At 45.7% G+C, this 27,285-nt stretch overlaps 1 protein-coding gene across 1 annotated transcript in view; it reads right to left on the bottom strand.

Annotated features, from left to right (window-relative positions):
- Window positions 1-13,357: 13,357 nt before the first annotated feature.
- Window positions 13,358-27,285, bottom strand: part of LOC119381769 (Down syndrome cell adhesion molecule-like protein Dscam2) — a 400,583-nt gene continuing 386,655 nt past the window's right edge. Inside the window, 4 exon segments of the mRNA XM_049412889.1 lie at window positions 13,358-13,362; window positions 14,175-14,525; window positions 17,918-18,097; window positions 21,740-22,033. Coding sequence (XP_049268846.1) covers window positions 13,358-13,362; window positions 14,175-14,525; window positions 17,918-18,097; window positions 21,740-22,033 — 830 coding nt within the window.

Raw genomic sequence — 27,285 nt, 5'->3', positions numbered from 1 at the left:
CTGCAGTAGTTTCTGCGATATCTAACGCGGCCTCCGCTAATGGCTCTTCGCAAAGAAAGCGTGTATCTTAATTCCCTTAAGTGCAGTTTCAAGAGTGCAGTTCTTATCAAGCTTCGCTTCACGCAGATTCCCATCATCACTGCCTCATCTATTGCCCTCGCAGGGGCTGTATCATACAGAATTCTTGGAAAATTAAACCATGGCACGTAGCGCGCAGCGCGCACGACCTTCGTGAAATCAACCCATACCACTTTTTTTTTTAAACCAATCCAGCAGTATCTTTCAGAGAAGAGACCCCTCTGTAAAAGTATGTTGCTGGTAATGTTTTTTTTTTTACGAAACGGAGAGCCGCCGCGGTAGCTTTGTGGTTATCTCGCTGATGAACTCGAGCCTCTGGGTTCAAGCGCGGCCGCAGCGGCTGCATATTGATGGGGCTGAATGCGAAAACGCTCAATTATTTATAGTTACACGTCTGTTGGACAGTCCACGTGGTGAACTTCAGCCTGAATTTCCGCACTACTACGTGATTCGCAGTTAGTGTTTTATATCGGCACGTTGAACAGCGGAATTTAGTTTCAAATCCTATATAATGGATCAGGCACAATTTGACGATGGGAGTTCACTTTCGATCCTATGCGGCAGTTTGCGTTAAAGCGTTCATCAAACTTCTCGTGCAATGCATTCTACACAGCCCATGATAGCAGTTACATGGACACTCTCGGTGGGTTTTTGCTGTCAGCATCGCCGTCACCCGTCGCCGTCATGTTCAGTGTATGTGTGTGTAATATATATATATATATATATATATATATATATATATATATATATATACAAACGCCACAAAGAAAAATAACTCAAAATAAGTATTTTTTGAAGCGCGTAACCGGGTATTCGAACCTGCGACTACTCGCTCCGCAGCGCGCTGCATTAGACAACATCGTCACGCAGCACATGTCCCCCAGCATACTAACGGCGAGCTATTCATACACACCTTTTACCGCTGACGGTGCGCAGAGCTCCGGGGTGCTTCAGCGTGTTCCCTATCACCCACAAGATGGCGCGGAGGACGCGCTTTAAAGGTCATCGCCCCAATAGTAGTTGCGATGCGCGCCTCCGACTTGCGCTTTGACATACAGGGCGTGGTAACCTGTGCTCGCGCGCTTATGCCTTGAGGGGGGAGGTGAGTACTTCTTGTGCTTTTACCGCAATGTTTGCCCTGAAGCCTGAAGGCCATTTCGCTCGCTGCAGCGGCCGCACTTGCACAAAGAGCGAGCTGCTAGCTAGAAGAACCAAAGTAGGGGCTAGTTGAAGTAACAACTATGATAGTTAGTTCGCGCTCGTCCTGTGGATGAGCGCGAACCTCGCGCTCTTTTTTGTGTTTGAGCAGCGCGTTGCAAGTGTCGAGCTGTGACAGTTTTTAGTTCGCGCTCGTAGTGCGTGTGCTTTTCGTGCGTCCTTTGTGCTTGAGCAGCGCGCTGAAAGTTTCGAGCTTCTTGCCGTTCTTCGTGTAACATTCCAATATGTTGCTATCACATTCTTTGGTTCGCCCTTGCGGCGAAACTGACTTTTTTCTCGAGCTCTCCCTCAGAATTCGTCCTTGTTGGTACGACACATAGTTTTTTAAACATCGCATAAAGCGAGCATGTAAAAGAACCACACTACACAGGAGCGTAAATGGGCACACTACAAAGCGACTGTGTAGTGTTGTTCTGTTGTGTGTCCCTTTTGTGTTCTGTAAAAATCTATGACTACGCCACCGCCCAGCATGGCGACACCCAGCCAGGCGCATGCATTACAAACCCATTCTAATCTAAGCACTTCGTAATGTATTGACCACTCGTTTGCCATTCACGGACTGATGACGCAATGCTTACAGTTTACGAGTGAAAGTTTCTACCTAAGCGTCAGCAGTAATAGCAAATAGGGCAACTTAAATGCGTGCTCAAGCCGCAACAACCTGTGAAACCTTTAGCGAAGCGCCCACATCCTGTAAAATGAGGGAAAAAATTTCTCACTTGAGTTGTGTGGTGCACTGAAATAATTAGTACATATACCTGACGTCCACGAGTGTAAAATGTGCCTCCCATTCCTCTCATGCCTGCAAAGGCTGCAAGAAGTATTGGTCTTCCTTGCGTATGGCTTGTTGAAAAAACTTCTGGGACCTCCATACAGGCGCACGAGCGATCCACTATTGTAGGCTATAGCTGGGCAAACAGAGGCTACAGACTCGTTCAAAGTTTCTTCATTTCGACCGCGTGATTCACTCTGTGAACAACGCTCAGCAGCCTTGTTTGCAAAAGCGAAGCCTAGAAGGGACAAAAAAGAATAATGATGAGATTTCAGTGGCCATGTGGGTGTAATGTAAACAAACTGCTCACTCATGCTGACAGAAGCCAGCGCCACTTTCCACGCAGCCCGCGTACTTCGCAGCCAGTGCACTATGAGGGGCGCGCTGGGTGAAAGCTTCGACCGGTCGCCAGTGCGCATTGTTCAATCCTCTGATGCACGTTGGGCGTGTCTGTGCTGTCTACTGCTCTCCACACCGCGCGGCTTTGGCCAGATAGCGCATCCGTAAAAAAAAAAATCGTATTGAATGAAGTCGTCCAGAGTGCTCGTTCATCCAATCAGCGAATAGGAGCGGTTCTCTGCGGCCGAGCCAACGTATGCACGTGTTCGCACTCTGGCACTCTAAGAGCGTTCAGCACTGCGGATGTTGAAGCAGGTGTCACGCAAAAAAATTTTCCTAGGGAAGAACACGGCCGTGATTTTCTCGACGACCATCGCGCGAGCTCGGTGCCGACCCACAATTTCAAGGCGGTATAAATAGCAATTGCTGGGACTTAACCTGCCAAAACCACGCTATTATTATGAGACATGCCGTAGTGCAGGGCGCCTAAAATTTAAACCACCTGGGGTACTTTAAAGTGCACCTAAATCTGTGTACACGGGCCTCCAGTACTATCGCTTCCACCGAAAATGCGACCGCCATTGAATGAAGTTGCACCAGTCGTGTTAATAAAAAAGGTGATTGTGCTGCAGGTCCACTCAATATCTCGTACAGTTTGCATGGAGAGGCTTATATTCCGATTGTGTACAACTGACGACCATGCCGCATGAGCGTACCATGTGCTTGTAACCAAGAGATCTCAAATTCACCAGGTCACGCTAATGCAGCCCTCAGCCTGCCGTTCGACTACATTAGTAAGGTCATGCTCACACTATACGCGAAACTCTATAGTTCACTAAAAAGAGTGAAAAACAAAGAAAAACAAAGAAATGAGCGAAGAAAAACCTTGACGACCTTTGACGAAGAAACATGAAACCCTGGTAAATGGGCCCGGAAATTAGAGAAGTTCACGGCAGCCACCGTTGTCCGTTAACCATTGTCGCTGGTTTGCCGCGCACATTGTTCCCTTTCAAAGTGGGCCCTGCTCATTCGACCGCTCTGCGAAATTCTGTCCTTATAATCAGAAATGGTTTTATTTAGTCATCGAATCAATTACAATATTTGTGTATACAGAAGGTGGTCCCACAGTCAGAGACTGAATAGGGACCTCCTACAGTAGTGAATATAGAAAAAATTAATTGATGCTGCAAACAGTGGTACAGAAAACAGGTAATAAAATACATCGCAGGTAATAAAGAAAAAGGAGTTCTACTCAAGAAAAACATTATCAGAAAGCAGCAACAAACACTGAAATGAAACAACATAAAAAATAGAGGTAATTCAACTCTCCTAAGCAGTTTTCAGATAATTACCATGGTGAAAGATAGTAAAAAATAAACTACGAAAAAGAAAACTAAACAGTGACATCTGATATCAGCAATGTAGGATGATGATGCGATGCTTCGTTAACATTAGGTTGTGAGAAGGCATGAAAGGGAGCGGGAGCAATAGAAGTGACCAAAACTATCCAGATTATGGAATGGATGAGAGGAAAGTCTTCATATCTTTTTTGAATATGCCGATTGATTCCGAGGCTTTTATTCCTGAACGTATAGTATTCCGGAGATGGACTCCAGTGAAGTGGGCTGTTTGTTTGCCATAGTTAGTATGAACTATAGGTAAGATAAAATTGTGATTTGTGCAAACCTTGTCAAGTTTGTATTCTCTAGACTTGATGGAGGGATTATAAACAAAAGAAGCTGATTATTTATTTGCTTGAAAACTAGTATTCCTAGATCGTTATTTATAAGCCTTCAAATTATCGATTAGTTAAGTAAAGTACTTAGAATTGTTGGTACTGCTTTTTGACTTTGGATAATACAATTAAAGCTCCACTACCACTACGCTGTAACCAAGCGTGGATGGCAACATGGGGGTCTTATGTCGCCGTAAATCTAGACAGAGCTGACGCACTCAAGAGGGTCAGAGCTATTACATCTACATTGAAAAGCTTTGTGAACTTGGCCCCCCGCTGGTCGATGCCACCGAGTTATGGCTAATCCAATACTGCACTCTTTTCCAGCGGGAATGCGTGAAGTGCTTCCTTTCAGCACACTCGTCGGAGCACCTGCGTTGTCCGAGATTCGGTTTGTTTTTCGCATGGTGTATTAGGCAGAGCTCCCTTTGTAGATACCCGGTTCAAGTTTTAGGTTAGATAGGAAGTGCAGTGCATTGAAATGAATTACAGTAAATTGCGACAAATTAGGTGGCAACACGCTCTTGTCTGACAGACATGGCATAACTGTCCGAACACCCTTCAAAGTGCGGCAGCGTTCTCTAAAAGCCAAAATCAATACTCTGATTTCCGATAGATATATTGCTGCTGTTTTCCTCTTTCTCTCTGCGTTCTTCTTACTTTCTTGTTCGGCAAAATTCGACATCAAATGATCGCCACGTGGAGTACGAGAACTGATAAGTTGGTTCGATTTACATGCTCGGGGACATGCAAGGAGCGCAAAATGCAATCTTTGTGACCTGATAAAAATATATAGATATCTGTTAGTGCATACAGCTGGCACTTTTAGGCGGCCATGTCAGGAGGCCGTTGTGAGAATATGGGCAGTTAATGTGTTCTACGAAATGTTAGAAACGATAGACACGTGTGCAAAAAAAATCACAGCATATCCACGGAGTGAATGATGATGAGTGGGCGAAGCTGCGGAGGTTCATCGGTAAACCGTGAATCTTCCGTGAATTCTGCCCAGTACATCATCACCGACGTGAGATCGGGCGCGTTTATACCAAAGGTTCGATGAGTTATGACGACTTGCAGCTCACTTTAATTTTACATGTACGCTGTGAATTTTCATTGTTTAGAAAACCATTGCTTTAGAAAACATCTGGCGTCTTTCGTTAAGCAGCTGGCGTCTTTTCGTTTTGCTTTAGAAACATCTGGCGTTCTTTCGTTTTGCTTTTACAAAACATCCGGCGTCTTTCGTTGGTTTATTTCATCAATCAACGGCGTTTTGAACAAAATTTTTATTGTTTAATCACGCACAGGAGAAATCTCACCAGGCACTACCTTGGAGGTAAACAATGGCTGCTAATGGGAATGAGAGACAGAAGAAGTCGGCTTTTAGCTAACACTTACACTTCTACTTCTACTAACGTTTCCTACTGGAACATGCCAATGGCTGCTAATGGGGAATGAGAGGCAGAAGAATTCGGCTTTTAGTTAACGCGCACGCTGCGAATTTTTTATTGTTCAACAACGCACAGGAAAAATCTCCCACCGGCACCACCTTGGAGGTCAAAGCGTAAGACTGGTTACGCACTACGACTACGACTACGAGGGACGAACGGGTGCCGCCTTAAGGAGCTTCGCCCCTAAAAAAAAAAAGCCAGGAGACATGCAATAAGAAAGAAGATAAGAACGATACGTCCACATAAATCAGCGCTATCACGTTCTTGATCTACGGGTATTTAGACCCTTGCTTTTATTCCGGAACCTTTATTAAAGCACATTTTTAGAGGTTATCACAACGAGATCGTGCAGCGGCTTTTCTGGCATAAATGTGGCCGATAGTGCTGCTAAGTAATTAATAATGCGTAGGGACTACCGAAATGACCCAGCGTGGGCCTTGTTCTGACTATTCATGTCACAAGACTGTCCCTATTTGCACGTACACCTATTGGTCGTAGTGCTTCGCTGCGGGAAGTACGTGCTGTGCTGAGATTGTAGGTTGTGCGTCTGGGCAATAAGTATTTTTGTGTGTGCTTGTGTTTCTACTTACCTCCCTCCCTCATTCTCATCTTCCTTACTTTTCCGTCTCCCCCCTTACCCTTCCCCAGTGCAAGATAGCAAACCGGGTATTTATTTTTCGGTTAACATCCCTGGCTTTCTGCACTACATTTCGCTCTCCCTGTTTTAATATCAGGCAAGGCTCACGTGCTCTCACGGTAACACACAGACTCCAGAGGATAATATTTCCACTCAATAAAATAAAAAAGAAATACGGAAGAGGTTCGTAAAAATCTATAGATGATATTAATGGTCGACTTAGGCGTCTGGTAGTGGGTCTCGCACGTCCGCGTTCGTGCGCCCTGGTGTATTGTTTGGGCTAGCTTCGTGTTTCGCGTGCTGCCGAGGCGGATCTCAGAGACCACGTAGAAGGAAGGTCGTGGTTGAGATCTGTTCAGCCAGGTGCCGCAACGATCCCAGCTGCACGCAACAAAGCGGCCGCAATTTCTATGAATTCTTTCAATTAATTCTTTTCAATTAGCCTGACAGTTATCAGGCCCTCATGTAAACTTGTGTTGCGATATTATATGTATCCAATATAACTCTTAACGGGAACCAAAACCGCCGATTTTGCACCAGGTTGATTTCTTAAAACAAATTTTGTTAATATTCGGAAAACTGGAAGTAAGTGCTCGACCGGAAGTGCTTGAAATAGAAGCAATAGTTTCGCTCGTTGCTAGTGCCGCTAAAGATGCTTGAATGTGCTTCAGCTTTAGTTATGCAAAAATGGAAAATTAATGACATTTTTTTAACTTAACGTGTCACAAAAAGCTAGCAGTTCCGTGTACGAATACAACCGATGAGCGAAGCTCCTTAGAAATGGGACGCAAACGACTATGCGCCTGATCTCGCTGCTGGCTTTCATGAAGGTGGTAGGGTAGGGAGCGGGTGGGGAGAGCGTCTGCTGCGCTCGGTGGTGGGAACGACCGAGCGAGTGAGTGTGCGGCGCGCGAACCGTTTCATTGGACAGTTGAGCGTCCGCAACAACGTACGGACGAAGCCTGCCATAGGAAATGGCTGGCAGGCTGCGTCCGTACGTTGCTGCGGACGCCCAACTAAATCTGTCTATTGTATTATTGCGCTGGCGCCGGATGGGGAGAGCGTCTGCTATTACCTTCGACAAAGCACCCGTAGTGAGCTAGAAGGCTGGTTGTCATTTCGCAATCCACGATAAAGGTGGTGAAAGTGAAGACGACCATTATAACCAGTTGTGCACAGAGCTTATTTCTTTTAACCTCGAATTCATAGTGTGCTAGAACCAAACCGCTGAAGGCCTAAACATTTCCTCTTAAATCAACGGCGATTGCAACCAAAAGCGCTGCTTAAGAGAAGAGAGCTTCAACGGTGACGGCGGGGTGCGAGCCTAAGGAGCTTCGCTCCTAACAAAGTTTCGTCATCATTATGACGAACAAAAGTATTTCTAAATTTACGTGACAGAATTTCGTCATCATTATGACGAACAAAAGTGTTTCTAAACGTATGTGACAGCCGCTGACACAATTCCGAACTCTCGCAGTACATTACGGCTTCAAATTACTCCCTCTCTGTGGGCCTGCTTTTCATTTTAATAAGCGTTTCCTCAGCAGCTACATTATTTTCTGTTTTCCTTTTCTCTAAACAAAGACATAACGCGAAACTTGAAAGGTTGTAACAAAAGAGTACAAAAAGTAAAGCGGCACGCGCCCCACTTTCAGTTTGCCAAACTTCAACACGGATTGCAGCGGCCCACTCGCGCAGAAATTTGAACGTATGCGTTCGCCAAGCGAGCTGTTCACTCCAGCGCATGCATATTGATGTTTTCTTCGCTATCGTAAAACGCTCTTAGCGGCTGCCTATTGGTTTCCAATTACCGTGGCCCATCGACAAGCGAGCGCTGAAGGACGCAAGCTTTCGCGGTACGCTGTATACAGACTCCTCCCGTCTCGCCGCACCAGCCCGGGCTTATCACGCGCGCTAAAGGAACGAAACAAATTTCGCAGGACCAAAGTTCGGTGTAACGAGTCGCCGCACAAAAATCTAGAGGCCACCAATATAGTATGGACAGCATGTTCGAGACCCACACGCACACACGTTTAACGGTTCACTGTTTGCTCATAAGCGCCGCTCCAAACGATATACATAAACCGCACCGAGGTCTTTCTTTTCTTTTCCCAAGTGCCGCCATTTTTTTTGCTGCTGCCCTTTTCGTGTTATGTTAGCGCTAGGGGTTAACGTTGAGCTCTCGCATTTAATTCGCGAGTTCTCTTCCCTCGCTAAAGGCGTTGAGCAGGCGTGGCGTCATTATCGATTGTCTCAAAGCCGCATTCATATTTTTATTTCTCTCTCTCCCTTTTCTTCTTTGTAAGCTGCAGTTACGACCTCGCCTTTTAGCTAAGCGCCACGTTGTCCACGCCTTGTGTTGTGTGCGTTCTTCTCTTTGCGGGACTGAATGCTGATGCGCCTTTCTTTCTTTCTTTCTTTCTTTCTTTCTTTCTTTCTTTCTTTCTTTCTTTCTTTCTTTCTTTCTTTCTTTCTTTCTTTCTTTCTTTCTTTCTTTCTTTCTTTCTTTCTTTCTTTCTTTCTTTCTTTCTTTCTTTCTTTCTTTCTTTCTTTCTTTCTTTCTTTTCGCCCGTTTTCTCTGGCCGCAAAATGCAAGGCCAGTGCTTGCCAAAGGAGCATGTTTACAACGTTCGAGCCGAGATAACGGCACGGACGAAACACCCGTAGTCGTAGTAGCGGTAGTAGCAGCGAAACGGGCTGGAGCACGGACAGCGAAGCGCCAGGACCCACGACAATGGCGCGGACAGTTGCTCTGGTCGATACACACTGGTGTGTCTCCTTCTCTCAGTCTCTCTCTCCACCAACCTTCCCTCCTCGCCCTTCGTCTTCTAACTTCATCGTGCATCCCCCTCCCTTTTGAAGCCCCTCCCTCCACGCACCCCTTACCTCTTGCCGGGATGGAGGTTTACATCTTGCGTTTTGTTTTCGTTTTGACCCACTACTCCCAAGGGATAGAGCCACCCCCGTGTCCACAAACGGCATAATGATTCAGGAGACAGAAGTTCGCGGCGACCGCTGTGGTTACGAGGCCGTGCGGCTACAGCCCAAAAGACGTACGACCGTACAGTTATGATACGAGGACCAAGAAAAAAAAAACAGCGGCGCTGGGACAATGGATGCGCTTTCGAACGGAACGACGGGACGAAGACGAAACGGCCCCACAAAGGAAAACAAGGTAAGGAAGGAAAACAAAGCGACGTTTCATAAAGTAGGTGAGCCGACAGAGATCGAGGTATAGCGTGGGGTAAAAGTAAACATCTAGAGAGATGTAAGAGAGAAAGATTGAAAGGAGGAAGGGAAACGGGGGTCGTCCATCATATCTTTTATGTCCCGACCGCCGGCAGAACGATGGAGAGACGCCGATCATCTCGAACCATGGCGCCACGATTGGTGGCGGCTGGAAAGTTTTGGGGGGCTCCGCCGCGGAGGATAGGTTGTTTGGTACGATGTCGCTGAGCGAGTTACGAGCCTTTGGACGGCTCGGAGAATAGAAATAAAGAAGATATTGGGATAAAAATAAACAGACTTATGGGCAAGGGCGCCTGGTGGGTTCACCGGTTCTTCCGTATTTTGCTGTAGTTCGGACAGTGAGGCCTAATCTCAGAGTAATGAAAAAGGAGGAGTAATTATATTAGAGTTAAAATGTATCGGAGATTGAGCGAAAGCAAGACTTTCGGCACCCTGTTTGAGTGCGGTATTTGATGCAAAAAAAAAAAAGCCTCATGTTCTGAGACGGAATGAATGTCGGGTCGAATTTGTGGCAGAAACTGATGAGGCTAGGTGTACAGAAATAACAAATACATTTCAAGGATTACGAGAATAATATGCACATGATGGTTCTTCAGGCCTTGTTGCAAGTTCATATGATCCATTTGTAAAATAAGTATCTCTAGGGACCATGTTTCATATGTCTTACACGTTTAACGTGTCTGTTCTTTTTAAGGGCTCGGTAATAAAGCTGCGCGAAGAACGATGTTGTTTAATTGTCTATTAAGCAGCGCTTCGTTTTCAGACATCTTACTCTAAATGAGGATGGCTGAGAAAGTGAGGATAAGTCCAAGTACGAATTTGTGCTGAATGAATATTAGAGTGGACTCAGTAAAGACATGTCAAAAATGGTTTTGAAGTCTCACACTTAGACGAGCGCATCGCGGTTCTTGCATCATAAGCGGCGTGCTTCGTATAAAGCACCGTTGTCACGGCAGCAAGCGAGGCAGTTCTGGCGTAAGTACTTAACGGAGAACAGTGCTAAAACGATGACTACGCGAAAGACAAGGAACGGTTCTGTCTTTTTCCTTAGTCCTTCTGGTTTGTGCTGAACCCTGTAAAAAAGTCAAACGGTCCCTTAAGCATTCGCCTAAGACGACTCGAAGGCAAAATCCATCTCCTTCTTTTGTTTCTTTTTCTCAGTTGAATGTATTGATTCACCCCCTCCTTACTAAAGGTTACTGCACCTAACGTGGTTTTTAGTACTGCCTCCAAGATCGGCCCTATATTCGACCAAGCGACTGTGGCGTGTGATCACGTCGACGTGTGCTGTCATGATGACGTTAAATTTCGGCCCAGTGCCTGCATAGCATGGACTTCTCTTACCAAGCCATTCAATATTAGGAGACCTCATAAGCGAAGAGAAATTGCCTCGGGTCACGGACACAGGAGGAGGTGGTAAAATTTATCTACAGTATCCGTAAACAGGATCGGCTAAATGAGGCCAATGAATGTGGGCTCGGGATCGTTTATTTCTTTTCTCTTACCCGCGCGCGCGTGAAGATACTCGTGCTCGATGTAGCCAATTTCCAAGAAGTCGCAAAAAGGTAGTGAACGTTATAATAGTACTTTACTAAATAACGGAAGCTAGAATAATATATTTCGTTATCTTGCGATCCTATTCTCTTCTGTCGGCTTTGGCATAACGCCAAGTGAGCTGGAGTCACTCTTTCTACTCCGGTACACTAAGTGCATCGGGGTAAATTATGTTCGAAGAACCGTGCATCATCGCTCTGGAGTGCCTATTCTTTTCTTGCACGCCTGCTACTACAAACTTAGTGGGTTTCTTGCAGTAATGCGAGCACGCCAGAAGCATCCTTCTAAATGCATGTGTCTTCCTGAGGGACCCGAAAATGTCGAAGTACGTTGTAAACGTTTAGTGAAGTGATTAATTAAGATTAACACTACACGAATTGCCTACACTTTAAAAACAGCTGAACCTAGTCGTGAGAATTCGCTCAGACAAAGGGCGATCGTTGCATGCAACTGATATAAAAGGTCTATAGCGTCCTCTGACATCCTGAACATGCGATCATTTCTTGGCTAATGCTAGCCGCTATGACCTGACCTTGTACCTTGACTCAATAAATGGTCTTATGCAAAAAATTCACCCGCGATTACGATACTGCAGAATGCGAATTCTGAGCGCAGCTTCGTGTTGGGGCGAGGCCAACTGTGTTTGAAATATTGTTTTCACAAGGTATCGACCTACGCCTTTAAATCTATAATTTTTTTTGAAGTAGGACAGCACCCACTACGCCATTATTCGTCTTTCTGCGGATAAGCGAGGTACCCGCTACACGTCTGTAAGGTATTACGTGCACTGTTTTGATGCTGTATGTGGCTGATAGCGATGAACAATTATGGCTGAGAACTTTGTAGTGGGTGGGAAGCATTAAACCACGCAATCGTTGCGCAATTAGCACTGTCTGATGACTGGTTGTTATTTTACTCTTCTGCCACGCTATACTACATAGGATAATGCGATTCCTTGCCCGGCATGACTCCTGTTTATGGTCTTTTTGCAAATGAGTTTGACGCGCCAGCGTAGCTCTGTGGTAGAATACTCGACTGCCGCGCAGAGAGCCCGGGTTCAAGTCCAATTCAATCCTGGGTATTTTTTCTAATTTTATCAGTCTATCGGTTACTTTTTCATGTCTATCGGTTACGCCACCGACGGCGATGTCAACGCCGCTCAACGCGGGCGCCTAAGAGCTGAGCTGTAAAATAAACAGCTTTTGAAAAAAGGCGCTGGCCTTACTAATTTCTTTGGCACCACGACTGCTCTGTTTGCATCTTCTTTTTAGTTTTGATTTGTCTTTTTAGAGCGCAGCTCTTAGGCACCATCTCCTGCATTTGGATTGGCATCGGTGCACCTCGTCCGTCAGTAACCGACAGAACAAGCACGGCAAACGATGAAAGCGAGCGCCGAGCGGATCTCGAAAGGGTGAAGAGGGCCCTGCAGCTCGCGCCGCCCTAAAGAGAAGCTCATGGCCGTCGCCGCCGCCGCCGCCAAGGGACACACGAAATGAAAACACGCACACAGCTGCGCTCAAATTTCGTATTGGGGAGTAGCGTAATCGTCGATAATCTTTTTTCCCCGGCCCTGCGAGCACAGCTGGGAATTAGCGAGTGATCCGTGCTACTGTAAAGGGGCAAAGTGAAGATGACCATGCCGTACGTGACCACACCGAATCCCGCGTTTCCTCGTATCCCGCGCCCGCGGCGGCCTGCAGTGCCGTTCACACAAAAAATTCGCACGGTCCTTTATGCATTTGCCTAAGACGACTCGAAGCCATCCTCTCCTTCTGAGTCGATTGCCCCGAACACCTGAATGCCGAGCAGAATTTCTGGGTTCAATTCCGGCTTGAACCCCTGATTTTTATTTTTTGTATCCATTGCGATTTTTAGTTCACAGGCAACGCCGATTCTTTGCTCACAATCAACGCCACCGACACCGACACAGGGATTTCGTAATCGGCGCACCGGGCTCTTTAACAATATCGCGTTACGGGCTCTATAACGATATCGTGTTAATACGCAGTGCCAGTTTTGTTTTATAACTATCATATCCACTTTCCTGCTCCGTTTTCTGCTGTGTCTATCTGCAAAACAGCCCGCTTATCGATCTACGAAGCAGCGTTAGTGTGAATTCGACGTAATTTGAACGCATTCGTAAAATCAGCTGTATTTTCAATTACATACCAGTCCACCTCTATTGGCTGAAGTGTCTCCCTCGCACCGCAAGAGCTACTGCTGGCTTAAAATTACGTGCAGGTGAAAGCTCCAGCATTCTACCACACTCTTTCATTCACGTGGCCAAGATAAATAGTCCAGGATGTTGCGGGCACATGGGAGTGCACTTATCCTGTATAGAATAAACAGATAACACGGAACTGAGCTCAACCATACCTTTGATATTGCCAGAAGTACGGCATTTCAAAGGGACTCCGTGAGATCATCAGGGTATGTGAGCACATTGTGACTGCGTTTTCTGGGGAGCGTTCGCCGGCGTCAGCTTTCAGCCCATTTTTCATTCGAAGTAAGATATCGAACCCGGAGCAGCGAGCGAAACGTTTCCAGTTTGCGTCTCAGAAACAGCGCGGCTGCAAAACAGTACATCGGAGTACTAGATCACATTCTCAGTAAGGATCGTATACAACGTTCGTATCCCATGGTTGTTGTTGCCGCGGTCTACGTTAACGTTGTGTGAAAAACAGTTTGCGTGGCCGTGAAAAGAAAGTTACAATGAATGTTGAACAGGCCATTAGTGCTTCTGCTTGATGTAAGAAGACAGATACCGTTTCGATCGACGTGGAACTCTATACTTATGCGTTCTCACGAAATAAGGAGGAAGATAAATAAAACTGTGGATACGCCAGATATGCACATAAAGGATGCCAGATTAGACAGTTTAGCACAAAACACAAATCTTGCATATAAGGTATCGGTATTGCATAATGGTGATATCGCTATTCATGGAACCACTTCAAAGCGCCAAAAACATGGACAGATGAAAAAGGTGTGGACAAAAGTTGTGATGTCTTACAAACTCGCCCGAGCTTCCGTGCTTCTAAAATATCGCTATTGCATAATCAATGATACCAACGATAATATTCGTAAATGTGGGTTTTCGCGCTGCACCCCGGGATAATTTGTGACCGGAAAAAGGCGGAGCACCTGTGGACTGCGATTCCTTCGTCGTGCTTACCCTTCGCACGTGAAAAGGCACGTCGTACGTGTGGTGATGCCTGTGCTGGCCCTCACCGCCGCCGTTCGAAGGCACGCTGTCGCAGTCGCTGTTGGCGTCGTCGAACTCTTGGCCCGCCGACGCCAACTGGCCCGCGCTTTGTGCCGCTGACAGGCATTGCTGCTGCGACTGCTGCTGAGACTGCGTCAGCCGGGGCGGCGACGGGTAGAAGCTCTTGGCGTTCGTCTCGTCGAACGACGAGTGCAGCTTCTTGCTCAGCAGCACCATGTCCACCATGTCACGGCTGCCCGTCTTGCTGTTTCGGCTCCGATCGTCCTCGCCTGGGGAGACAGTGAAAGTAAAGCGTTGAAGCAGGCGAAAAACAACTTTATTTATTTATTTATTTATTTATTTATTTATTTATTTATTTATTTATTTATTTATTTATTTATTTATTTATTTATTAAGGCGACACCTTAGATGCCTCATCAAACTCGAAATGTGATCAGCGTCCGGCGTCGACATCAGTCAACACGAGTGATGCAAAATGTCACCACGATGATGACGTCACCATATGACGTCCCATCGGCGTCACAGATGGCCAAAATTGGGGACGTTATTATGACGTCACAGTTACGTGACGTGACGTCACATGATCACGTCATCACACGCATCTTAGCTTGGTCAACGGTGGGCCCATCACGGAGGCAGTGCAAAACCAGGTGAGGCGCCTCCGATCCTGGAGGCAATGCAAAACCACGTTAGGGGCAGAAAGCTTTCGGAGGGTGGCGGGGTGGGAACGAATGAGAAGAAAAAGAAGGTGGCTTTCGCATTCTAGTCGTCTCAGGTGAGTGCATAGGGGCCCTGTGTTATTTATTTATTTATTTATTTAGTTCATTCATTTATTTCTTTATTTGATCACAATACCCATAAGGGTCCTTGTGCGAGGGTATTACATGCGAAGAGAGGAGGGGAGGGATGCACACGAAAGAGTGCAAGATGTAATATATATAAAACATCACATTAATACATTTTGTGCCAGAAACATCAAGTATAACTCAAGTATGAAATTTAGACATAAATTATGATACAGAATAAATACATGTACTAGCGGCGAGTAAGTGTAGTATATGTATGTAGTAGATGTAGCGGCACGAGTAGAATTCCAATCTATGATTATAACATTACTGCATGATCTAATCCCTGTAAATCCTTCTTTTGAAATCTGCGATCGAAATTTCCGGTTCAGCGTTCTTTTTTTCGTAGCAAATGATGGAAGACGTTGCGCTTCCATTCGCTGAGAACAATTATCGCCCGAATGAAGCGCGAAATTCCTCCCGCGCGAAGACAGCTAAGCCGCATAAGTTTCCGAAACCGTTGTTTCCTGCGTTTTTTGTTACTTTGTAAGTTTCAAAATACCATCGTAATGATTTCAAAGGACGCACTTACAAAAGACCATTTCCTAACAACGCAATCAAATACACGGAATGAATCGTGAAAAACAAAAAGCCTTTGTTTTCGGTGCAACCAAAGAAGGCCTAGTAAAACTAAACTGATATGCAAGGTCATTCCGAAGCGCCGCATTCTCGGAACGCAATTATAAAACGTTCCATAGGGGCGCGCAGCCTTCATCTCTCCACAAAGCCATCCGTCAGGCTTGTTTGACATGCTCCGGAAAAAAACTCTCGATTACTCCTCGAAGCAGCTCGCTCGGCGCGTTTTATTCCCTGGCGGCCATCTTTTAGTGAAGCGCTCTTTACACGGGCAGCTTATTTTATTAGTTCAGTCCTCGGGTTCGTATATCGTAGTGTGCTTTTCCGTCATCGTGTTTCCTGCTCGATCAATACGACGGGAAAAAAATCCGAGCCCTCATACCACGCTTCCGGCACAACGTTGGCGGCAAATTCAGAGGCCAAGCGATTTCGCGCTTTATTACCGAGAAAATGCGAGAACGTGCGCAGCATGTGGGAGCCAATTATTAGCACACGCTCTAGTGTAATTTCCTCTGCCACAACATGGTTTTCTTGCGATCATGGCTTAGCCTACTTCATCCATGATTAAGGTTGTGGAAATATAGGCGATTAAAACTACAGTATTGCGTATCTTTCGACTCACTAATTATCACTTTTCCTTAGTCAGCGTTGTACATACAGTACAGTATTTTGATGAAACATAAAATATTGTCCTTTTTTTGTGAAGTCATCCAGCCTCTTCACTTGACACTTGGACACGTGTTTCGATTGCGGAGGCTTGTGCTTGCACATTATGTGATTTTTTTTAATGCGATGAGGGGAATGGGGACGCTCGAATTGCACCGGTACAGTCCTATAGATTTACGCCACCACTGGTGCCCTCGGGCTTTCGTGGTGTCAGCGTTCAAGCGCGACCTACGCTTCGTGAGTATAAATGATTTCCCGAAGCGCGCAGTACACTTGAATACCAGAGAAACGAAGGCTCCGTGTAGACACACCATCACGCTGTCCGCACATGGACTAACATTCCTGCTGTGCACAGGTGTGCATACCATACCGTGGTACACCTACAGTTCTCGGTGTTAGCAGACATCAAACTAACGGTATCTAACCTAGCCTGACTGATTCATCGGGCGCTCACAGCTGCCGATGGGTCTTCTTCAATGGCGCCTCTTGGGACATCGGCCTGCGCGCCTGCAGAACCACTGACGACGCTCCCCATTATAAGTCATTGTTTCCATAGATCTTCAGCGCCGCGTTGCACCTCGATATCATTTTAAATCATAAGCCTTTTGGCGAAGCGCCCCCATCTGAAGACACGCGCAACAAACCTAACACTAAACTATTTAAACATGCAAAGGCTCAGTGCATCTGTTACTCGTCATAAATCAAGGTTATGTTACTAAGGAACCATGCGTACAAATCTGTGCGTGTAGTAAGCATATATAATGAGCCGACTCATTTTTTTTATTGAAATAAATAATAAGTGAAGCAGTTTTTGCCGGCATTTGTTGACGATGGCCACCCCTTTCCACTTGGTTGCCAGAATAAAAAATTTTGAAAAGTAAAAAAAAATGAACATATACACTTATATAAAGTCCTTCATTTGGTGCGTTCAAGTTTTCGTCTTAACACAGCGCGCATAAAAGCGAGGTTCGATGCACTTCACTCAATACTCCATCACCTAGTATTAGTGTCTTCAAACAAAAAAAAATTGGACCATCTCGCCGAAGGGAACGCTGATGGGATGCGAAGCAGCAGCGTTGCGCACGGGTGGCGTCACGGGTTGAACGGCGCTAACGCGGGTGCTGCGGTGAGCGCTAGAAGATTCGTTTGAAGCGAAACTCGGTGTAACGTTTACTGGTGTAAACGTTTGTTTGAAACGCGGACACGGTAGGCGAGCGGGCGTTGGAGCCGGCAGCTGCGGCGCTCCGGCGGGTGAGGGAGAAAGTGACGTACACGCGCACCTGCGAGGGAAGCGTGCGAGGGTTGCGTGACGTCAACGCCCAGCTGGGGCGTGACCTTCTTGGCACCGCTCCAACACCTGTGCCGTGGAAAGTGCGTTGCATCGCGTTCGTGCGGACGGACGGACAACGTTACACAGGCTAGTCGAAGAGCTGCTACGCATCTAAAAAAGAAAGGTTGAAACACCTTTCATTGCTTTGTGACTTATCCCTGATTGCCATGGGCCTAGTATTTTCGTTGTGCGAATGCTCTCTGCCGAGAGGAAGTGAAATTAAGAGAATGAGTCGCCGACGCACCTGCCGTCTCGTAGATGACCCTGGAGCGCGATCGGCAGCAGGTGCGACTGTAGAGTAAGCACACGACCAAGGACACCATGAGAACGATGACCGCGGAGCAGGCCACTGGAACCACGATGCCCAGGTGGCGGTAAAAACGGCGCTCCTCGCTGTTCACCGACACCAAGGGTGGAACAGTGCCTGAGGAACAAAAAAAAGATTCACGAGGCATGTTCTATTGCGCCAGTCGTACACTGACAGCTATATATGTGTCCTTGCACAAGCAGCTATATCTTGGGACTATAGGCAACGCCAGGCCCATAGCCAGAGGAGGGGGGGGGGCATGCCCCTAAGGCCTGGGACTCCCCACCCTCCTCTGGCTACGTCCACCGAAATTTTGGTGAACCACGTGTTTTTACCAAAAATAAATGATGAAAGTAGGCGTTTTTCTGAAATAGTCAAGGTTTTCAGGAAATGCCCCCCTCCGAAAAAAATTCCTGGCTACGGGCTTGGGTAACGCCTACAAGAAGACACGTTCACAAGAGAGAGTACATATACGGCAAGCGAAAGATATATTCATGTGAAAACAGCACTTTGGGCTCACAAAAATGCTGTATTAAAAGGTCGTGCACAAGGCATCATGTTTTTGACCATTTGGCATACATACTGATCTAGTTAATATGCACCTTATTAGTGCATATTTCGTGCACCATTAAATGTACCTTATTAGTGCATGCAACCTTATTAGTTCATCTGTTTTGCAAAATTCTCTAATACATGGCTTTCTTGCAAAACATGCTGCTTAGAATTCGAAGGTCGCACCAGGTAAATGTTTTCGTCATCTCGTGGTCTGAGGCAGGACGTAATGGTGACTGAGTAGCCGCTGTGGGCCACATATTCTTTGACCAGGTGCGCATACCTTGAAAAGCAGGAAGCTTTTCGGGAAAGATTTGTTTTTCTCAACTTTGAGAGAAACGTTACCGTAAAATTTAGGCAACATGACCGAACAGAATGTGTAGCACGATTTCACTCGTGGTTGTTGTAACTGTTTTAGCATTGACGTCTCTGGGAAAAAAAAAAAGGAAAAGGTGTGGTTCAGCGTCTTAGCTGTACGGGTTTACAGCATAAACACTTGCGCTTCAGTCCGTGTAATTGAGATGACTTGAAATTTTTACTACATTCAGGTCACATATGTTAGCATGTACTTCCGCATTTTGTTAACTACAATAACACTTTATGTTGGGAAGAACAGCTTCAGTAAGACTGAAGCATCGGAGGTAACTGAAGCTTGATGAGTCACAACTCCTCGTGCAAACAATAGACCGGCTGTGGAATTTCGCCACAGAGACTGATTACATAAATCAGCGTAGTGACGAGAAGTATTACGGATGGTTAGCACACATAAAATAGTTCAATAAAGTGAAGAAACTAGGGGATAACTCAAATATTTCAGAGAAGAAAAGTTCCTAGCTGCTTTAAAAATCCAACGCTTAAAAAGGGTATGGAGTTCCGCCTCATATCAGTGACTACGAATAACGTCACAACCGCACATAAATATATTAGTGTTCTAAAACTACGATACGAGCGAACTGTCGTTAAAGCTTGCAAAATGGGAACGGCGTTGAAATGCTAGGCGTATACATGGACAAGAACACCCGTATCGCGTGGAACGAAGCCGACTTTTTTCTTGCTTGATTTTGAAGCAGTAGTTCAGGCCAAGTACTTGAGAAACACGAAACTGCTTAAGTAAATAAACAAAATGAATACCTTCTTTTCGATAGGGGGTGCTCTCAACGGGAAAATAGTGTCATTATACTGCTGAGTAAGAAATTTTGAACGATATACAATCCAGCCTCTGCATCCTCTTCCTTTGTGAGTTTTGCTTCGGTTATAGATATGAGAGGCCCGCCTGCGGGCTCATTGTTTTACTCGTAATTTCTTCGCTTAGTTTTCAGGGAACCTTCTAGACGGGCTTCTTGAGTATCGGGCGAAGAGGAGTCTGGACGTTCTCATTTCTTGGTTGTCTTCGTAGCTTATCTTGGCCCCTTATTATGGGCAGCTTATCGCACATTCAGCACAGCTTACGGCGCGCGTGCTTAAAATATCTAAGTTATTTATTTTTAGTTTACGCTCTTTCGAAATATTCAGCATAAGTGGTACGTACCCCTAGAGGGGAAAAGAATACAGAAGTTTGAGACAAAGTACTGTAAACTTTACATTTACTTTGTATGTAACTGCATGAGATGTTTTGTTTCTTTAATTTTATAAAATCATTTTTGAAGTTCCAAAATTTGTGTATCCAGGAAGCCCCGGTCGGCGCAAGAAGTAAGCGCCTGCAATCCACGAAGGTTCGTCTCGGCATGCAGGGTCAGGCTGGCTAAATGTTTTATGTAGTTGTTGTTCATCACCTAGCATATTCAGTAGCTTTGAGGAATGCATGAAGGGCAAGTTTCCTTTATCAAAAGACGCTCATCTGTATTTCAAATATATTTTTTTCATGAGTTTTAATGCAAATCATTTTACCGGAAGAAAACAGAGAGTTAAAAAGCAGCTCTTGGGTCGCCACAAAATATTTTCCCGAGCTAAAAATGGCATAAAAATCTCTAGTGACGTTACGTAAGGGAAATCACTACATCAAACTACATTGGATGCATGCAGGTCTTGAAAAAAATGGTGGAGGGAACTTTGGCACTACCAGCACTGATAATATCACCGGCGGCAGTGACACATTGTACCTGGATTTGCCCAGATACCATCTGTAAAGCTTCAAACGATTTTATCACATTGTAACTCGATCACTGTCGGTTAAATATGGCGTTCGAAATTCAACATTTCGAAATAACTATGCATGTGCTCGCATTCGCTTGCCTTCTGTGTCCAAAAAAAAAGATGAACAGCGTTATAATTTTTGCCAAATCAATGTACATAAAGCGTTACATAGAAAAGAACCACAAGAATGCGACAAACACGAAATAAACAAGGCTATGCTATGCACTAACCACCATTGTCATTGTAGATGAGCGAAGGTTGTTACGCCGCAGTTAGCTGTAGTAACGTTAGTAGGAAAATCAAGGCGTGTCACCCTTCTGAAAGGGGTAGAAATAAGTGGCGTCCGAATCCACACTCCGGCAACGGTACTCAATTTAACTGAAAGAGATCTCGAATGCGATGTTATTGCTGAACGCATGGGACGGAAACAATGTGAAAGACGCAAACGCGTCATAGACGCCCTGTTTCAGACGTCACCTATAGACTATCTTACAGAAGTGTTTAAGTGCTGCCATCTTGGTCTTTTAACTCTGCCGTTTTTTATCTGTAGCCACTAAATGAGCTACGCTAGGCTCTCGCGTTAAAAAACGGCTGGCATCGTGCATTCGACGTTTCGTAACCTAGTTAAATTGACAATTGACGTGACGACATGCAAAACTGAGAAGCCATTCCTTCAACAGCCCAAGATGGCGTCGCCTATTAGTCCAAAATAAAATCGTCCGTCACCCAGTTTTTTTTTTACTGCAGCAACCACGTTTTGAGCATACATAATCTTGACCCCATTTATCTGTCGACATGGCTGGCGCAGGGACTGCGCCAGCCGGGTCGGGCTTGTCTACGTCAGCCGTGTCGGGCTTGTCTGCGGGCTTGTCTACGTCACAAATGATGGTGAGCGAACATTAGCGGCCAACGTCCATAGTGACAGGCCGAAATGCAATCGTGGTCATTTGTTCCACCCTGACCGTAGCCAACCTCCCCCCCCCCCTGCCCACCCGAAGATGTCTGCCCAATGCAAGCGACGAAAATTCTTGTCTATAGAGCTACGAAACATAGGGCCGGGCATGCGTCCCTTACCTCCACTCTCGGTGTAGGTGGCGAATACGAACTCGGCATCCGTGGATCCAGCGTCGTTGTGCGCGGTCATTAAGAGATTGTACCACGTTCCCGGCTGTAGCTGCGGCACCATCAGGGTCTCCGTCTGCGGCTGCACGTGGTTCGAGATGAGTGTCCACTCGGACTCTCCCTTGGGCTTGTACTGGGCTACGAAGAAACTGATGTGACAGCCGCCGCTGTACCAAGCGCCCAGGTGCAGGAGCACGAAAGTCGAGTTGATCGCCAGGAAAGACGACTTGTCGGGAGCAACTGGCGCTAGAATAATAAAAAAGGCAAAATTTGATTAAGCATACGTAAAAAAAAGGCAGACTAAGTTCGCTAGAGCAGCGTAGCAGTTTGGGCTAGTTACTATACTTTCATCTTCAAACAGCACGCGAAGACACAACGGAGCGTTGGTGTCCTTATTTCTTCCTGGTGTCTTCGTGTGTGTGTGCTGTTTGAAGGATAAGTTCGCCAGTCGGGAACGGGATAATTTGTGGCGCATACGCGTGCTGCTGGCATGCGAAAAAAATTCAGGCAGCTTCGCACTAGCGGCGCCAAGCCTGAAGGAAGGGCGGAGATGGACGGCCCTTCTTTTTTTCTCTTTATTTTTCACTTTCTTCCTCTGTTCCTTTGTTTTTCTCTCATCTCTTCGTTTTTATATGTCTTTCTTGTCTCTGTTTATTTCCGCTTCTTTCTTTCACTTTCTTTGTCTTTCCTATTTTCTTTCTCTTTCTTTCCTAGCTTTGTCTCTCTCTCTATCTCTCTCTATTTCTTTCTTTATCTTTATTTGATTCTCTCTCTTTCTCTCTTTATTTCTCTACCGGTATTTCTTTTCCTCTAAATCTCTCTTCCTCCATTATTTCCATGCTATGCTTTACTTTCTCCCATCCTCATCTCCCTCTTCCTTGCCCTCACATCTCCTTCTAACCCTCACTTCTTTTTTCTACCCCCTCGCTATACAATACTATACAAGGCTATGCTATGTTCTATAAGCGTGCCTGGATAGCCTAGTGGTTAAGACGCTCGCTTTCGGATCGTGGGTACGGGGGTTCAAATCCCGTCGCCTCATGAGGAATGTCTCTTCGCCAAGATTTTCTCTTTCTTTCTTTCTTTCTTTCTTTCTTTCTTTCTTTCTTTCTTTCTTTCTGTACCGGTTCTCTCCTCTCACCCATAGGGATTATTGCAGGCCACACCGGAGAAATCGGCGCGCGTGTTTTGGGAGCGAAGCACAAGATAAAGAAGAGGACTGAGAGGAAAAAGAGGACGAAGATAGCGCGTGACGATTCATGATGATGATATTTGCTGTTCGCATTACCCAGCACAACGAAAAGCTTTAAGAGCTCCGCTCTTAAAAATAGGTTATTAGGCACATTTGTGGTTGCCAGCCCACGTATTTAGCGCGCCTTTTTAAAGATGGAGTGACCTATTAGCTTTGCACTTCCAGACAACAGCTATTGCAAATCATTTATGCGGAATCCCGCAAGGTGGCGGAAAGGTTAAGAAAGGGGAAATAGACAACCACCCGTTTGTAGCACGAAGCCACAAGGGTGGCTGTTCCTTGTGGCTTCGTGGTACAAACGGGTGGTTGTCTATTTCCCCTTTCTTTTTCTCAGACAACAGCTCGAACAAGAAGCTCATCTTGGGGACATATGACAGCTTCCCCGATGGAAATCTCAAATATCAACATAACTAACTTAGTCATTTGAATTGTAAATAAAATTGGACTTTACGTGTAGCGTTATCTGTTAACATATTCGGCATCCGTGTGACTATATCCTATGTGAAATCTAGTTTTATGTGACTGGACTCTGTTTTGTGGCATATTTTTTGTGTCACTGTGTGAATTGACTTCGTGCTTGTGCGATTCTTTTATGACTTGGTTGACTTATACGAGCGGTTTTTAGGCGAGATTTTATTTACTATTTTTTTTCATGGCTCTGATTTTAACTAATTCTATTCCTATGAAAGGAGTAGACGCTGCTATATAAAGGCGCCAACATCTCCTAAACGACACAACAGAAAAAAAAAACGAGGAAAACTGTAAAACAATTGTAGAAATGGAATGTACGTTACATTATTGAGTTGATTTGTTATGCTGCTGAGAGCTCAAGAAACAAATGTATGTATGTGTTAATACGAATACCGGATTACCCGTAGTATGATTTGTATGATCTTGTCTCTATTATTCACCCTTTTTCACTTTCGAAATTCAAGTACTTTCTTCTCTTTTCTTTCTTTTAATACTTTCATCCCTTTCCCCCCGTGTAGGGTAGCAAACCGGATGCGTGTCTGGTTGACCTCCCTGCCTTTAAATCCTTTCCCTCTTCCTCCTCCTCCACCTCCTTCTCCTTGTCCTTCGAATGACATGTCTAATGTGGTTGATATTAAGGCAGGTACCCTTGCTTAGATTACCTAGAGAATTAGTACTATATAAATGGGTCAGACCGTTGCATTTATTGGCGCTAGCTTCTCCTATAGAGACGCGCTATTTATCAGTTCACTTGTGCTTAGCGCCTCTAATACCAGCATTTGGGAAGCACTGAAGGGCACTGGTAAAGTTTAAAAAAAAAACAACAGGGAAAATCAATGTCCTCTCTACTGAATCGTTGTCATACACGTGTTCCTCGGAAGCAGTCTATTATATACAACTTGCGTCGCCATGCTTAAATGAGGAAGTGTGTAGAAAAAAAAAACAACTGCGTGCTCTTTATGGAAGGAGCGAGATTCTATCGTTTAATGTACCATGGCGTTGCCTTTAACGCACAAGTTTAGGAATAGGAAAACATTATCATTTCCAGGGAGTTGCGTTCTTTTGACGTTAAGCCTGTGAAAAATGTGAACGGTAAATAAATGAGGCACTAGAATTTCGCTTCCAGCTGCTCAACAGGTAACTAATATCTGCAGTAGTGAGGTTTCACGGAGGCATTACCGTGGAACTTACTCGGATTTATTATTACCGTGGATTTATTATTACCGGAAGATGAACAAGACGACGGCAGTTTTACCGGCTCGCACAGTTTTTCAAGTGTGCAACCAGACAGGTCACGTTCCTTAACGCGGTTCCTCGGCAACGCTAACTCAATATCGATTTTTCCCGAAAAGTACGATGTGCCGTTTAACTTCTTATGCGCATTTTCTTTCTTGAAGTGCAATTCATGCGAGACATTACTGACTGCCAAGGACCAGGCCGAGCATTTGTGGAATGAGGTATTTTTCAGCGCTTAAGTCACGAAAGGTTTGTTAGTGGCAGCTGTCAAGCGTACTTATAGCCAGCTGAAAATGTATTCTTTAAAACTGCAGCTGGAAGTAAGGTTGCCTTGGAAGAGGAACGAAAAACAGCTTTGCGCCCATAAACCAGGTGGTGATTGGCTGCGGCATTAAGGAAACCGGCGTTACAGGACATCCTTGTAAGGCACAAGCTTTGATTCAAACAGCTCACCAAGGAGCCTTGGCATTCACTGCTGCTCAAGTGCCCCAAGACTCAAAATATTTCCGTCTTTTTTCCTTTCGTGCTAAAAGTAATTGGCGAGAGCTTTAAAATTCTCTTCCCAGTACGCAGCTTGGATTCATTTCTATATTGCTTCTGCTCGCCTTTCAATGAATCAGCAACAACTCGTATGAAACTATTCGGCACAGCAGCACAAGAAATGATATAACCGTGTAAAATAAGAATCCGCTTACTGTTGCCGGAAGCGAGCTTTTGGTTAGGACTCTGTTTCCTGTGCCATTTCAATCTCCCAATAAATGACTCGCTATTTAATGCCTTCCGACTATGTTTAAACTGACTGAATCATTCGTCACAATTTTCGGTTTATAAGTTGAGTGGCGTTCTTTACCAAGCATTCCTGGACGTTATATCTTTTTCGTCAAGCAATATTTCGCAGAAAAGGCCCCACAACTGCCTGTTCCGCTCCTGCAGAAAACGCTGTCCCCTGCACTGAAAGTGGGTTTATGCAGAATGACAGATATTACTCGGATCTGACTTGCTCGTAACAGCGGCTGGCGACGGCATCTAGGATAAAAGCTCCGCGCAGGCCTGGCATTCCTGAAACCGATATCATTTCTCATGCTTAAAAGATGACGGCCTGGTTAACGATCCGACAAAACGCGTGTGCTTGAAGGATTATTATGGCTGCTTAGAACTCGCCTTTTTTTTTTTCTTTCCTCCTAGAAAATGACGCTCTTGCTAGAGCGGTATACAGAGACGCAGTACATCCGCTGTGGAAGCAGGTTTTGTTTTTTCTTCCTTCCTGCCTTCCTGCGCTTCGTCGAAAGCTTCATTGCTTCGTTAGCGCGTTCTCGAAGCTCACCGCTGGGACCTCATAACTGGCAGGCGCCCGGCGTCAGCCGTCGGGGCCCCGACTGGTGGAGCACTTCTTGATCGGCAGAACAAACAAAGTTGTTGCCTACTTCGTTAATTCTTCAGCCCGCTCATTATTAATGGACCGCTGTTCCGATGCTGCCCTCTCTCTCTCCACCCCCGTTCCTTTTCTCACAACCTCCGCTCACTCTTACCTAGATGCACCGGATATCTACAATTTATTTTGTACATGTACCGCACCAGTCGTTCCGCTAAAGCTACCTCTTTTTATTTTATTTTTTCATCTTCTCTCTTGCTACGTCCAAAGCTGCTTAGCGCATCGGAAAAATGCACGGTGCATTCGTTGGCATTTTTTTTCATGGTCGGGCCGGAGAGCTCGTTAACACACTCAAATAATTAACCTCGAGGAATTATTTGCCGCACCAGGGTCATCACTCACAGGGTGGTGCTGTTCGGCGAATACGCCCGAACGCGCGGAAAGAAGACACGCATGGCGATTAGGGTCGCATTGCGTGTCCGCTGCAGCGTTCGCTTTGTTCTTGTTTTCGTTCGCGCTCACTCCCCACGCCCCTCGTCGTAACGCACTGGGGAGGATTTTCGTTTCGCTATCAGCTCCGCCATGTTGCTTTTTGCTGCCGTCGTTGCTCGACCGGGCGAATGCGCGAGTGGGGTCAACACGCCCCCACTATTGGCTGTTGTGAGTAACGTCTCGCCTCCCCCTAATGTTTCGCAGGCGGCGCGTCAGTGACGGCTGGTTTTTTCGTAATGAACCATAAATCGCCTCGGAAGGCCGCCTTGCGGTGTGCTACAGCGGCGGTGGGGGTTCCCTAACCATTGTTCCGCCTACACATCAGCCCGTCCTGCTTCCTCGCCGCGGCGTCTATAACGAAATTTCATTAGCAGTAAACCTGCGAACCGTGATCGTCGGGACGTGTCTTTAACCATAGCAGTAAGTAAAACCGAAGGAGGAGCACAAAAAATAAAATGGTGCGCTCGACAACAGCTGACGCTGGTTATGGAGAAAAAGTGCGCGATTTATGGGGCGATAGTTACGTGGTTAAGGATGCGTTAAGTACTTTACGATACTAAGAAACGTTGAGTCAGGCAAGCATCTCCGCAATCAAGGTTACATAAAACTAGTACATGAAAAAAAGAATATAAAACGATAAATTTGGTGAACGTCGCGAGCGCTGCCCATATTCAA

The sequence above is a fragment of the Rhipicephalus sanguineus genome, chromosome 2, assembly GCF_013339695.2.
Source record: "Rhipicephalus sanguineus isolate Rsan-2018 chromosome 2, BIME_Rsan_1.4, whole genome shotgun sequence".
NCBI classification, from domain to species: domain Eukaryota; kingdom Metazoa; phylum Arthropoda; class Arachnida; order Ixodida; family Ixodidae; genus Rhipicephalus; species Rhipicephalus sanguineus.
This window is presented reverse-complemented; position numbering and strand designations above follow the sequence as displayed.